Source organism: Lytechinus pictus, chromosome 12, assembly GCF_037042905.1.
Source record: "Lytechinus pictus isolate F3 Inbred chromosome 12, Lp3.0, whole genome shotgun sequence".
Lineage (NCBI taxonomy): Eukaryota > Metazoa > Echinodermata > Echinoidea > Temnopleuroida > Toxopneustidae > Lytechinus > Lytechinus pictus.
The window spans coordinates 18,741,938-18,756,973 of NC_087256.1; the positions used below are offsets into that span (position 1 = coordinate 18,741,938).

Sequence of the window (15,036 nt, forward strand, 5' to 3'; positions counted from 1 at the left end):
AACTTCTTGTTAAAGGACAAGTCCACCCCAACGAAGTGTTGCTTTGAATATAAAAATTCCAACAAGCATAACACTGAAAATTTCATCAAAATCGGATGTAAAATAAGAAAGTTATGACATTTTAAAGTTTCGCTTAATTTCACAAACAGTTATATGCACACCCTGGTCGATATGCAAATGAGGAGACTGATGAAGTCATCCACTCACTATTTATTTTATTATATGAAATATGAAAAATTCTAATTTCATCCTCATTGTCAAGTGAAACAACAATTAATTCCTCCCTGAACATAATGGAATTAGCATTCTTTGATACTATACACTCTTAAAATAACCTCTTCAAATTCTGAAAAGATTTCCTTGTCAAATATTTTCGAATAGAAAACTATTCAAAATGAATAGTTTTCTATTCAAAATGATTAGAAAACTGTTCAAAATGAAAAAGAATCGTTTCATTTTGAATGACAAAGATAAAAAGATTTCCTTGTCAAATATTTTGAATAGAAAACTGTTCAAAATGATTAGAAAACTATTTAAAATGAAAAGAATCGTTTCATTTTGAATGACAATAACAAAAAGATTTCCTTGTCAAATATTTTGAATAGAAGACTATTTAATGAAAATAGAGAATCGTTCCCTTTTGAATGACAAAATGCCCGGGGCACGTATACTGACCTAAAAAATGTGCCGCCGCAAACACCCTCTTCACGCCTTAATTGCCTGCCGCTCCGTAGACCCCATATAAATTCAAGCACAATATTTAGTTCACAAGCCCTTTTTGAAAATTCTTAATCCCTTTTGGGGGAAATTTAATATCTAGACCCCCGGCCATTTTAAGCAAATTTCAGATTTTTTTGCTTCCAGAGCAATTGACAAAAAATAGCTCTCAACTTCAAACGGCATTTGACCCCCCCCCCCGTCAGAAGCTTTGCCCGGCCCCCCCCCCCCTCCAAGTTGCCCCCAATAATTTTCGGAGTGAAAAATTAAAGGGTTGAAAATGAGAAAGAAAAGAAAAGGGAGGGTTTTTTTGTCCGGCTTTGCCCCCCCCCCCACATTTTGTTTTGCCCCCTATTTGCCCCCCCCCTTAAAAATCCTGGTGCCGCCACTGCTTTTAAGGTCACTTCGGTTATAGATCTCCTTTTCAGAGTCAACTCGGTTATACCTGTCCCCCGTTTCAGAAACCGGGGCCGCACATCCCTACCAAACCCAAAGTTGAGTGCCCCCCCCCCCCCCCGACAAAATGACGTGGATGCTGAAAATTTTTGATACGTATTATATTCTCTTCAAAATGACGTTGTCTTCGATGAAACATTTCATTGGTCAAACTTGTTGACTGACGTCACCGCGCCGGCCGCGCGCGCGCAGCTAGCGCAGCGCAGACGATCATTTGAAATCAGTCGCCATATCATGAGTGTATACCGCGGTAAGTTATCCAGTTTAATCTGTAAGATATTACATGATTTTGTCGGTGAAGTAGTTTTATTTTTATATGTATTAATATGCTCTATTCTCTTGAACAAATTTCTTGTATCTGCAACAGTGCCATCATACGATTTTCGGTCAAAATGCAACTCACAAAATGTCAATGCAACTCACAAAATGTCATGTACGATCACTGCGATGCTACTCGATGCACTGTATACGTTATGATTTATGATTGATGTACGGTAGCTTAGCCTTAGCCTACTGCATTCGACAGTCTGCATGCAGTTTGCACAATGATTAGTCTGGAATTGATGTTGTTTTATGATGTTCACCCCTGGGCCTGGCCCTGGCCCTGGTCTCGCGGCTAGCACTAGCAGTCTCAGTCATAAGACAGCAAATGGAACTCGAGTAAGTTAGGCTTGGAAGTTGGGGCCTGGGCTAGGCTAGGCCTACCTTAGGTCTAACGTTAGGCTAACCCAGAGAGCTCCCGCCCGCACAGCGGGCGGGAGCCCAGAAGCTTACCGTGTATTTTACCATTGTCACCGGACTAGGGTGATTTATGGTCTAAATATTTCTCCAAATGAATTGTGAAAATGGAAAGTATACAATTACCACGATTATATGGATGAAGGTCTAACGAGTGGCAGATTCCTGACATCTGGGCACAGTCTGGAACCTCAAAAAAACGAAAAGTTCTCTCCTTCTACCCAGTCTCGATCGGCCATTTTGTTACGATTTTTAACAAAAATGGCCGATCGAGACGGGGTAGAAGGAGAGAACTTTTCGTTTTTTTGAGGTTCCAGACTGTGCCCAGATGTCAGGAATCTGCCACTCGTTAGACCTTCATCCATATAATCGTGGTAATTGTATACTTTCTGTTTTCACAATTCATTTGGAGAAATATTTAGACCATAAATCACCCTAGTCCGGTGACAATGGTAAAATACACGGTAAGCTTCTGGGCTCCCGCCCGCTGCGCGGGCGGGAGCTCTCTGGGTTAACGTTAGGCCTATCTAACTAGTATTACTAGGCCTAACTTTAGGCCTACTAGGCCTAGTAAGTTATGGTTAGCAATATAGCATGTCGAGTCGTCTTGAGCAAGGCAAGGCAAAACAAGGCAGACCCATGTAGGCCTAGCTATAGGCCTAACTGTTAGATCCCGGCGGGGCCTAGATCTATCTAGTAATCTACATTACGAGTATATTCATGAAGCGTGGATTGTATAGGCCCTGAAGGCTAAGGTATTCAGCGATCTCATGCACAAAAATGTCAAGAAGCATATTTTTATTCCAAACCTCATTTCATACTAGGCCTGGGCCCTGACCCAGGCCAAGGCTAGACTAGATCAAGGCCTAGCCCTAGCCTAGCCTAGGCCCTAACTTAGTTTAGGCTTAGGCCTAACTTTAGTATTTGATATTCAATTTTTTTTCAATGAATGCCTAAGTTATGGCTTCACTGTCTTGAACTTGAAGGTAGCTATAGCCTAGGCCTAGTAGGCCTAACTTAGGCCTACTACTGATTTTTTATACCCCCGCCACACACAAGGTGTGTAACTGTAAGGGGGTAGGCCTAGGCCCTATATAGGAATCACCGTGTGGCCGGGCGGGCGGGCGGTCCGTTGCAGAATCTTGTGGATCAAACTCCCTCAGTTTTTGATCAATTGACTTGAAATTTAATACATGGGTCCATAATGATATGTAGAAGTGCAAGATATATTTTTCGTCAAAGTCGGGAAATGCGTTGCCATGGCAACAGCATTTTTTGAGTGAAATTCATGCAAAAATCTTGTGGATCTAACTCCTCCCTCAGTTTTTGATCAATTGACCTGAAATTTAGTAGGCCTACATAGGTCCATAATGATGTATAGAAGTGCAAGATATATTGTTCATCAAAGTTGAGAATTGCGTTGCCGTGGCAACAGCATTTTTTGAATGAAATTCATGCAAAAAATTTGTGGATCTAACTCCTTCCTCAGTTTTTGATCAATTGACCTGAATTTTTAATTAGGCTAGTAGGCTTACATAGGTCCATAATGATGTATAAAAATTCAAGATATATTTTTCGTCAGAGTCGAGAATCGTGTTGCCATGGCAACAGCATTTTTTGAATGAAATTTGTGCAAAATTTTTGTGGATCATACTACTCCCTCAGTTAAGGACCAATTAATTTGAAATTTGGAACATTAAGTCCATATTGATGTGTATAAAATATAAGTGCAAGATATAATTTTCGTCAAAGTCGAGAATTGCGTTGCCATGGCAACAACATTTTAAAATAAAATTGGTGCAAAAATCTTGTGGATCATACTACTCCCTCATTTTTTGACCAATTGATTTGAAATTCGGTGCATGGGTCCATAGTGATATGAAGAAGTGCAAGATATAGGCCTAATAGTTAAAAAAAACGAAGGTTGCACTGTTGATTGGATTCTCAGTGAAATGTCATTCTTTGATATATCTGATGATGCATAGTTTTTGCCCTAACTGATAGACTTCAAAATATTTCATTTTTTCTTTTCTTTTTGGGGTTATTATAGTGGGATATTATTTTTTATGTAGGTAGAGCGCTGCTGGCGGGGGTAGTATTATTAATCACTGATAGTGATATTTCTAGTTTTTTTATGTAGGCCTAGGCCTATATTATATGCATGCAAAGAGAGTCTTTGGCAAAGTGTCAAGATTGACATTGAGATAAAACTAGCCATCAGTGTCATAACTACCAGGCATGTAGCTGGGGGGGTTGGGGCAGTCACCCCCCAAAAAAAAACAAAAAAAGGAGAGAGGGAGAAAGGGGGAGAGAGAAAAAAAAATGAAAAAGTAAGAGAAGTTAGGGAAAGGGCAGATGTAGAATCACAACAAAGATTGTCTTCTTTTGCTAATGATTTCAGGAAATTTCAAAGCTTCCACGCTTAGCGCAGGAGGGGGAAACTCAAAGCCTACCAGAAACCTGTGATTTTATTTCAATTCGTTTCAGAAATCAGAGTTTCTCAGTTGGCCTTTCTTGTAGATTTTAGTACTTTATTACTATGTGCTTTGATGAATTATCCCACATTTTAAGAGTAGCCGATTCGAAACATTTTCTAAGCATTATGGATCTTTAAGATTAGGCCTCAATATTTTTATCATAAAGGAAACCCTCTGTTGACATAGTTGTGACTGACTACGCATGTCAACACCTAAAGGCTAAGGGCACAGCCGTCTTGTAAATTCTAGAATAATATAATTAAAATAATGGAATTTCAACAATGAAAATTTCAAAACTCATTTTAGGTGACTTATTGTGGGCTTTTGAGATAGTAGGTCACATATGTAGACCACCCCCCCAAAAAAGGGCTTGACACACACCTGTCAGGTGGTCAGATGAGGCCAAATAAAAATAATTTCAATTTTTTTTCTCGTCCCCTCCTTCCTTTTTTTGGGGCCGCCTTAATTGCTTTGTTATTTGATATTTTTGTTCTGAAATGATATGAATAAAAATATGAGGACTTCTAGACAATGATATACCAAAAAACATTAATATGCAATTACACCTTGTTTCGATCCTCTGTAGTGTAGTACAAGTGTTACTAAATTTGTGAAGAATGTGTTGAAGTTGACCCAATAGCATTTTTGTGTATAAAAAAAAATCAAATATCAAATAAATAACATGGAACCCCCTCCTCATTTTCGAAAAATCCGGACGAGAAACTAGGAATTGATTTTACTTGGCCTTACCAGTAAAAGTCACTGTCAGGCAATTAGCTTAGTTTGCTGGTCTGATATGACCGATATGTATATTGTCAGGGCTAGTAAAAAAGAACAAATCCGATCGAGGGGGGAAATTAGAGACATTTGCATATATTTACATGTATTTCAACAAATTCTAATTGCAACAGACTTTGTATTCAGGACTTTTTTATTTTCTCAGAATATTATATAAGTGATCTGATAATGAACAAAAATAAAGCCCTGTGTGATTTCAAAAAGATGCAAGTCTACTACCTCCCCTCCCCGGAACTTTAATTCCCAAGGCCATATAACTTGTTTTATAAAGATGTTTGAAACAAGAAAATAAAAAGGCCTCCATCTTTTTGGGGGGCACCGCATATTGAAAATATAGTGCTATAAACCGTAGGTATTCAGAAATTAATTCAATAAAAAACAAAGAGCCCCTCCTATTTTTCCAAAAACCAGAAGAGAACCATTTTTTTTTTGTTTTACTTGGCCTTAAAATGTGTTTTTTTTTTTTGGGGGGGGGGGTTTGTTGAAAAATTACTGGAAATGAAATATTGTGTGCCTACAAAATCAGATCAGATATTGTCTTTTAAAGCGAGCGTGCATGATTTCGCTCAGTGGCACATCTAAAATGGGTTAAGTCAGAGCAATTTATCGCGGCAAGTCATGTCAGAAGCCACTCCAGAGACATTTTTCAGCAGTGGCAGTACTAAGGGGGGGGGGGGAGGGGACGAATTCCCCTGGAATTTTTATTTTTGAACACTAAGCTTATAATGCCATGTAGGCCTACAAGAATTTCATATATATGTGAGACATAATTTGGTTCCAAGAGCAAATATCGATCGGGGGGGGGGGGAGGGGTACTAAACTTTTGTTTTGGTATGGGTGTGAGATTCGCAGGGCTGAAAATAGGGGCTTAAAGAATGGAAAGGCACCAAAATAGGGGCTCAAAGAACTGATTTTTTAAAACTAATTTTTGGCCCATTTTAAAGCTTGAGAACTCGTTGCCAGTTTTATGTTTACAAGTTCCATTATTGCCCTTGCCTTATAGACAACTGTATTTTTTACCCACACCTATTGATTTTTTATGTTGTAGAAACAGCAGCAACATACAAACCCACCACTCTAATGGTTTTCTCAAAATCGAAAAAATTATGAAATTAGAGGGGATAGTTTCCATCTTATAAATGTTCTTATGTCTCCAGAGACAAATAATTAACATTCCTGTATGAGTGCTTCTTAATTCAGCTCTAGTCTATCATGTCAAATTAAATCAGATAGAAATTTAGTTTGAGCTCTATTTGAGGGGAAAAAATTTAAATAAAAAAGAAATGTGTCTCATAATCGCCCAAGAGTTAAATTTTAGAAAAATTTATACCCAAGGAGTATTAAAATGACATTTTGATGATCAAAAAGTTTGAAGTCACCTGGTGGGTGTTTCATAAAGCTGTTCGTAAGATACGAATGACTTTACGAACGACTGGTGATCCTTTCTTGTGCTCTGTGATATCCCTATGTAATTGAATTATGACCTAAGAACATGTTCCAGTCGTGCGTAAAGTCGTTCGTAACTTTACGAACAGCTTTATGAAACACCCACCTGATGACCACAGATAGTGTGTTTATTTTGCTCAAAAGGACTGATTTCAATACAATTTTAGCCTCTTTAGGGGGTAAAGTGTATCATTGATGGGGGTTATTAAATTTTTGTTGCTGAAATAGGGGTGTTGTAACTTTATCGCCGTCGACTTTTTGTAAATTTGGACCCCCCCCCCCTCACAAGAAAATGCTAGCCCTCGTAGGAAAGAGATAGAAACAGATTTATGCAAAACTAATTTTCAACATTTGAGGCCATTAGGAGAGGGTCCTCTATATATGAGTTAAGTCAAATTGAAAATGTGATGTCAAATTAAAAAGTTGAACCAAACTTTTAACCCCGATAATGATTATCTTCCCTTTTTATACAGCTCCTTCCTTTTCACGGATCTCCTTCCAGATTGGAGTGTGTTGTCATCATGGATGACTTTGTTAAAGAGAAACTAGTGATGTGGGGGCTGGAAAGATTTCTGGAAAATTTTGAAGGTAAGCTTTTGTAATCATAACTGTTCAACTGTCGCAAAATTTGATATTGTTGCTTGAAGAATTTCTCAGACTGAGCAAGTTTAATTGAGTTTAACACTGCATTTGGTATGCAAAACAGTGTTAAATATGCACAGTAAATGCATGCCTAAGCCTTCCGTATTTGAATGTACGCAGCACGCAAGACATTTACTGCCGTTCAATCAAAGTCCGAGAATAACGTTGGGCGTTCATGGTTAGTAACAAATCACTTTACACACTTTTTTTATCCGTTCGAGAAATTCCTCAAGCAACAATAAAATAATATTCCATCTATAATGTGAGCCTGTCTGGCTATGGATTTGTTTGGCCATGCTTTGACCTACGGAGCTGTTTGGCTTGTAGGGGGTTAGCAAGCTTGAAGGTGTGTGATGTCAAGCTTCCAAATTTTGCACTCATTTTTACTTGGAATATTTATAATGAGCGATCAACTTTAAATTGTTGTTCAAAATAAAATGTTTTGCCGACAGACTTACCCAACTTTCTGGGCAGTATGTAACCAGAACAATTTTGTCCCGCCTTATGTTTGTTGTTGAACCTATGACAAATGTGTACAAAATAGTTTTGAATTAAAAGTAGGAGTGGGCTTTATACAGGGGTCAAAAACACTTTTTTGGTAATTTAATTTTTACAACAGTGTTTTTTTTGTGGGAAATGACTTATCTCAATATAATATGGAAAAATTTTGGACTATGTGTTTACCAAAAAGGTGCGCCATGCCCTCTTATGTCAGCTCATAGCTATTGAAATTGTGGGAAGGAGCAAAAAGTTACTTAATTTCACTCATTTTCAGTGAATATTTCTGTACCTTTGGTGTCAAATTAGATGCAAATGAAGTCAAAATACAAGATTTTGAAAGTTCTGTAAAAATCAGACATTTCGTTTTTGTGAAATGCGCCATCATAGGTTAAAATGTAGCATGAGGGTGCTTTTCATTCTTTCAAAATTTTTTTGAATTTTTTGCTTATCAAAGGATACCAGAATAAAGATAATACTAAGTTTGACATCCTCAAGAAGTTTGAGCTTTCTATTGCAAATGGTTTATCTGTAGCGACTATTAGAGTATCCGATTAGAATCGATATGTTTCCCATCAAATTACACAGAGGAAAATTTTGGTCGGTAAAGAGCGTGCATTATTTACAGGGGAAGGGGCAAGGAGAAACTTATGGGGGAGGGGTGTCATATGATTTTCAGTTGGTCAAATATTAAAGGGCATTTTGGGGAATTTGGGTCCTTGCATGCTTAGAACACAAAAGGGAAGATGCAATGCATTAATATGTGTGAGATAAACATAGTGTGCCTCAGGTTTTTTGCGCCATTATCACTTACGCTAATATTGCAGAAAGATTTTGCTTACATGCGCACTAGAAAGCCATGTGAAGAACTTTGAATCTTCCTAATTTTCCAAGATTTGTGTAGGTCATCAGCAAATATTATGTTTCAAACTTCAAAAGTGTTTCTTGAATTTGATACCAATTAAATTCTACCAAATTCAGCTACATTGTATGTATTATGAAGATTCCCCAACTACTGCTCCATGAGATCGAAGCGAGAACTTCGACTCAAGAACCACTAATTTTTTTTCTTTCTAATTACACCCCTCATGAAAACCTGGTAAAAACACACATGCCCACAATGCCTGTAATCTGGATCATGAATAACACGGAATATGGTCATATGGTTTTATTTGTAACAGAACAAGAGATTGACCAAGAAACCCTCCTTCTCCTTGATGATCAAGCTGTGAAAGCGGATTTGATAAAGCCACTTGGTCCAAGATCAAAGCTGCTCCAAAGGATAAAGGAATTGAAGGTACTTTTATTTTGACTTTTACTCTGTAAAGGAGTATATCGGAAACACTATTCTAATGGAATATAATTGTACTTGTCCCAAGTGTGGTGAACTTATAGACGGTGGCAGTAAAGCAATTTTATGGCATTTACAGAATCGACATGGTGTTATTAAGGGCCGTATTTTTACAGAAAGTATAGTATGTATGCAGGAAGGGTGCCAACGAACATTCTCAGGCAGAACGGAACAGTTCAAGCGCCACTTGATGAGTCATGCTTGTACTAGAGAACCACATGGCCATGTCCCACCACGTCCACATGGTAATTTTGATAATGCTGCAGATGTTGACGCAGGCAATGATTTTGCTGAAAACATTGATGTTGACATTGACCCAACAGAAGGGGATGCTGAGATGTGGGATTATTTTGGTGAGGATGAAATTAAGGAACGGGCTGTCATGCTGGTTGCGGGTCTGCTGGCAAACAGTAGCATTGTCCATACCACAGTTAATGAAGTTGTAGAAAAGTCAGCTTCTTTAGTTAAAGACACGTGTATGTATATAAAATATAAGGTGCAAAAATTCGGTGCAGAAACTGGACTTGAAGAAAATGATGAATTTCAAAGTCTCCTATTGGATATAGATATGGTTTCCCACCCGTTTGATAACATGGAAAGTCAATACAAGCAGAAGAAATTCTTCAAGAACAGTGCAGCTTTTATTCAGCCTGAACAAACTACAATAGGTATTGCATATTATCCATGTAATAACCGTTTAACAGGCAATGTGCAGCAGGTTATGAAGACTATCACATGCCAGTACATTCCAATTAAAAAGCTAATAACCTTATTGCTTGAAAAAACAGATCTTATGAAACTAGCTGTAAGCTATGTACCAAGCACAGATGGTATGATGCATGATTTTCAAGATGGTTTTTTCTGCAGGCAAAGTAGGTTTTTATCTAGCACTCGTACAATCAAACTAATTCTGTATGTAGATGACTTCGAGGTTACCAACCCTCTTAGTCCTAAGTCTGGGACTCACAAACTGACAGGAGTGTATTTCAAAATTGCTAGTGTACCACCTCAATACCGGTCAACTTTAGCAAACATATATTTGTTGATGCTGTTCAATTCAAGTGACGCAAAACTTTATGGATATCCTGTGATTTTGTCACAATTGCTGAAAGATCTGAAGGTGCTTGAGTCAGATGGTATAGCCATTCATACCGACACTCTTGATGGAGTTGTAAAGGTTGGGATAGCACAAGTAGTAGGAGACAATCTAGGGATTCACTCATTGTTTGGTTTCAGCGAGGGCTTCACAGCAAACTTTCCATGCAGAACTTGCCGAATGCCACGTGCTGACATAAAGCATGCTTTACTTGAAAGAAAAGAAGTAATGCGGACACCTGAGAATTATCAACTGGACCTTAATAGGAATAGCTTACAAGAGACTGGTATAAAATCACCATGTATCTTGAATGAATTGACACACTTTCATACTCTAGACAACAGAGCACCAGACATCATGCATGACATGCTAGAGGGAGTGTGCCCCTTGGAGGTGAAATTGGTGCTGCATGAACTTATCAGAAAACAAGCTTTTACATTAGAAACATTAAATGCCAGGATTACGAGTTTCAATTACGGCCTACCTGATGCAAGTAACAAACCCTGCCCCTTCACTAGCAATCAGCTTCGTTTTCCTGATGGTGCTGCAGGACAGCATGCAGCACAAATGTGGTGCCTTGTCCGTCATATTGGAGTTATGCTTGCGGATCTTATTCAAGAAGATGATGAGCACTGGGAACTTATCGTAGCTTTGAAACAATGTATGGATATCATTTTTTCATCTAAGATAAGCAAGGGACATACCTTGTTCTTGGCACAATTAATTAGAGACCACCACATGCTCTTTTTGCAACTCTTTCCTGATCGTGATCTGAAGCCGAAACACCACTTCATGAGCCACTACCCTTCAGCAATGCAGCTGCTTGGACCTCTCATTATTTATTGGGTGATGCGTTTCGAAGGAAAGCACAACTTTTCTAAACGTTTGGCACACATTGTGTGCAATTTCAGAAATATTGCCAAAACTCTAGCCTACAGAAACCAAATGCAGCTTTGCTATAACGTATTAAGCAATCAGACAATGACACAGAAATCTGTTGAAACAGGTCCTGGTTTATCTGTGATGTTAGCATCATTGGAAGGTGCTGAAATTATATCTCAGACATGTAGCATACCTTTATATGATGATATATATGTTGCACAGTGGTGCAAGGTTTATGGTACTGAGTATCGTGAAAATATGATGGTGGCAGTTAGCAAAAATGACAATGGAGATGCCCAATTTGGAAATGTGAGAACAGTGCTTGCAGTTGGTACAACAGTTTTTCTTGTGTGCCATTTGTGGCATACATATGGATTTAAAAGACACTTCCATGCTTATGCGGTACAACCTAAAGAGCCAAAGGAAATAACTGTGGTTCAAGTTGAGAATTTGATTGACTCTAATCCCCTGCATGCTACTAAATCCTATGATGACGATGATGACTTGTATTACATAAGCACAAGATGTATGTTGTAGGTGAGTAATTCAATCGCAAAAAAGATTGATTTATTTTGCTAAGTTACTAAAACAGGATTTTCAATCTACTGCAGGTCACAAACCATTAATTTTGAGCCAGAGCTCGATATACAATGCACATGTAGAGGGTGCACAGCACACATGCACAATGTAGATAACATTTTTTGTTTGCATGTAGAGTTTCTGACCTGCATACACATTGTGCATGTGAAGAAATCTGATTAATTCGTTACAATTTCAACTCACAACTCACTTCCTTTATGACTGCTTGCTGTTCATAGCAATGTAACTTGACACTTTGACGGACATGCAGGATCCAAATTTTTGGTCTAAAAACTTGGATGTTAATACTGTATATAAGTTTTCAAGTTTTACATGTAATAGAAACTCTTAGTTTAAAAAAAAAAGTCGATGCTTTGACATAAAAACAAACAGACCAAAAAAAAAAACAAAGGAGTACATAGACCTTCATGTTTGAGTAGCTCAATAGCTCAGGAACTCCTGAAAGAGCTTGTAAACCAGCTAGGGAGTTTTGTAAAGATTTAGTGATTCTACCTGATCTTAGTACAACTCTTGTATGAAACTATAAGTAGTATAGTGATTAAATGCTGATTGGAACTTTTGGAATTTTGAATAAATTATCTCTGGGAATCCATTGAGCACTCTGTTTTGGGAATTGTGAAAACAAATTTAATGATTTACTGTATTAATAACCATCTGTTCTGCACTTCACTACTTGAGGGACCATCATTGATCTCTGAAGATTGCACGTTCTCTGAAGATATCCCAAGTACTAGCAACTCCTCACTGTCTATCCCAAGTGGTTCATCAACATCTATCATCAAACCACCAGAAGATATCCCAAGCACCAGCAACTCCTCAACGTCTATCCGAAGCAGTTCATCATCAACATCTAAACCACCAGAAGATATCCCAAACACCAGCAACTCGTCAGTGTCTATCCCAAGCAGTTCATCAACATCTATCATCAAACCACCCGAGGCTAAAAAGATCAAGATGGCTCATGTAAGTTTTTAATCAACATTAAGGGAGGTCAGAGCCTTGCGACTTCTGTAAAATTGTTTTCATTCATTGTAACTTGAAAACTGATAATGTATGCTGAATAAATGTAGACACTTTTTAAAAGGAAATTTCACAAGAAATCTAATTATAGCATCAGATTTTAGATTAAGAACTTGCTTTTCAGAAACTCACCAAAAACAGCAAGTTATTTATCCAATTTTTTTAACAAGCCTAGAAAAAATACTTTTGGGTAAAAAATGGGTAAACATCATCTAAATCGATAGTTCTTGGGTATGTTTTTTTTTTTTTTTAAGTTAAATTCCTATTTTTCAAAATATTTGTCAGTAAAGGCAAAAATCATTTTTTTAAACCAAAAAAACCCATGATTTGTAAAGCAGTTATTTGACACATATTGGCTGTTTTTTAGAAAAATATGAAATTAATTTAAAAAAAAGGTATGAAAACAATCCCAGAAACTATCGATTTGGATGATGGTACCACATTTAACGATTGTTGGCGCAAAATGAAGAAAAAAAATGTACTAGCTAGGCTCCTTGTTTGTTCCTGTTCCTATAGTATCTCTCTCATATTCTAGATGTGAAGGCCCCGGCACATACATGGATCACTTAAAGCATCCACTTATGACCTTTCTTTGTAATCACTTCTGATCTGCAGGACATACGAGCCATCTTGTCCAAACGGAGAGAGGGGGAGGAGCTTATAAAGGAGATGGAGGAAGGGTGCATCAGCTACAATTCACGAAAATTGATAGTGAACACATTGGTCTCACACCTGATAGAGACATATACAAAGTGGTAAGCTAAAATCCTATGAGCAGAAAAAGGAAATGCTAGCGTATTTAGATGTGCTATACTATGTGGTAGTTTATTTGCTTATTTGCCTTACCAATTGACTCCAGTGATCAAATAGATGTCAAGGATTAAAAGTTTGACCACAGACACATACATACCATTTCAAAAGCAATCCCTTTCTCTTGTAGATGACACAAAAGTTAATTATCAACTTAACTGGTGCATTGCATACCAGAAATAACCAGACACTTGGTATAAAAATTGTATACATGTAATCTTATCTAAGAAATTTCACATAAATTTATATTTTTTTACATTTTCATGGCATAATTGAAACTTGTGTGTTGATATTTAAACACAGCTTTTGAATTGTTTATCACATTTACATAACAAATACATGCAATGAGCTGACATTACATGTGTATTATGCAGGTGCTTGGAAATAGTTTGGTGTGATACATACACCTTGCACTGTTTGTCTGCTTTATTAAAGGATGGGAGTTTGGAATTACTAAAATCAGAAAATGGGTGGATCAAAATTTTGCTATATAAAGGATATTCTCAAAGCAGATCACCAATGAAGCAGAAGTTCATCAGACTACAATTCAAAGCAGGGAATAATTTTGCTTCCCAGATTTGATTAGAAATTTTTGGAGATGGGAAAATATTTAAAACAAATTATGTACAATCCCATGGAAAAAAAATTGTGACACAAAGTAAATTTTGTGTAGCAGCCCTGCAAAAAAGCAAAGCAAATTGCGATGCGATACTAGGTAATTTATTCCCTGCAAAGAATTGCATTTAATCTCTAATATATATAGCCTTTTAAAACAATATTCTTAAACATTCAATTTTCATTTTTCTAAAGGCCTAAAACAGAGCAAAAATTGGCAATGGCAAAATGCATTGTTACCCAGTTTCCTGCGTTGGACAATGATGATCATGATGCTTACGTAAGTTTTGAGTTCATTATGTTAGTTCATGGCTAGATAAATTGTGTGTAACATTGTTACTTGTTAAAGATAGGATCACCCATTTACAAGCCATGTTCATCATTGACTTTAGGCTCATGATGACCAAGATAACCATTGTTTATACTTAATATCAGCTAATGCTAAATGACCCCCTGAACACGTTATCTGCAGCAGGTTATTATTTACTCAACCAGACAAAAGTGGATGAAACTTGATACAACTGAAAGTCTAAATGCTTAAATCATTGAAAGGTTATTGTCTCAGATTGGGCAAGCCTTTATTAAGGTAAATCTGATTGACCGTACAGTTACCCCAAAGGGTAATACAAATTCTTATGAACAGTGATCTCTACTTCTAAAATTCAATAGTTTTGTTTTACTTTTTTTACTCTTTTACTTTAAAGTTGACCTGGTTCACTCCAGCAAGCCAAAACAAAACAAAAGATTCATCAGGTTACATTGAAATGCGGCTAAGGAACGTCAGATATCGTGATCCTGCCAGAACGCCAAAAGAAAGCAACAAGAAAGTGCAAGCAAACTTGCCTAATACAGAAGACCTGGATCTGTCGTCAGGTAAGGAAGAAATATAA

At 37.3% G+C, this 15,036-nt stretch overlaps 1 protein-coding gene across 1 annotated transcript; it reads left to right on the plus strand.

The window, feature by feature from the left end:
• Positions 1 to 1,375: 1,375 nt before the first annotated feature.
• On the plus strand, positions 1,376 to 15,036 carry LOC129261359 (uncharacterized). Its single transcript, XM_064107894.1, has 7 exons — positions 1,376 to 1,423; positions 7,106 to 7,220; positions 8,954 to 9,069; positions 12,380 to 12,664; positions 13,337 to 13,476; positions 14,342 to 14,426; positions 14,851 to 15,036. Exons 2-7 carry the CDS (start codon positions 7,154 to 7,156, stop codon positions 15,034 to 15,036), a joined length of 879 nt encoding a protein of 292 aa, XP_063963964.1. The 5' UTR covers positions 1,376 to 1,423; positions 7,106 to 7,153.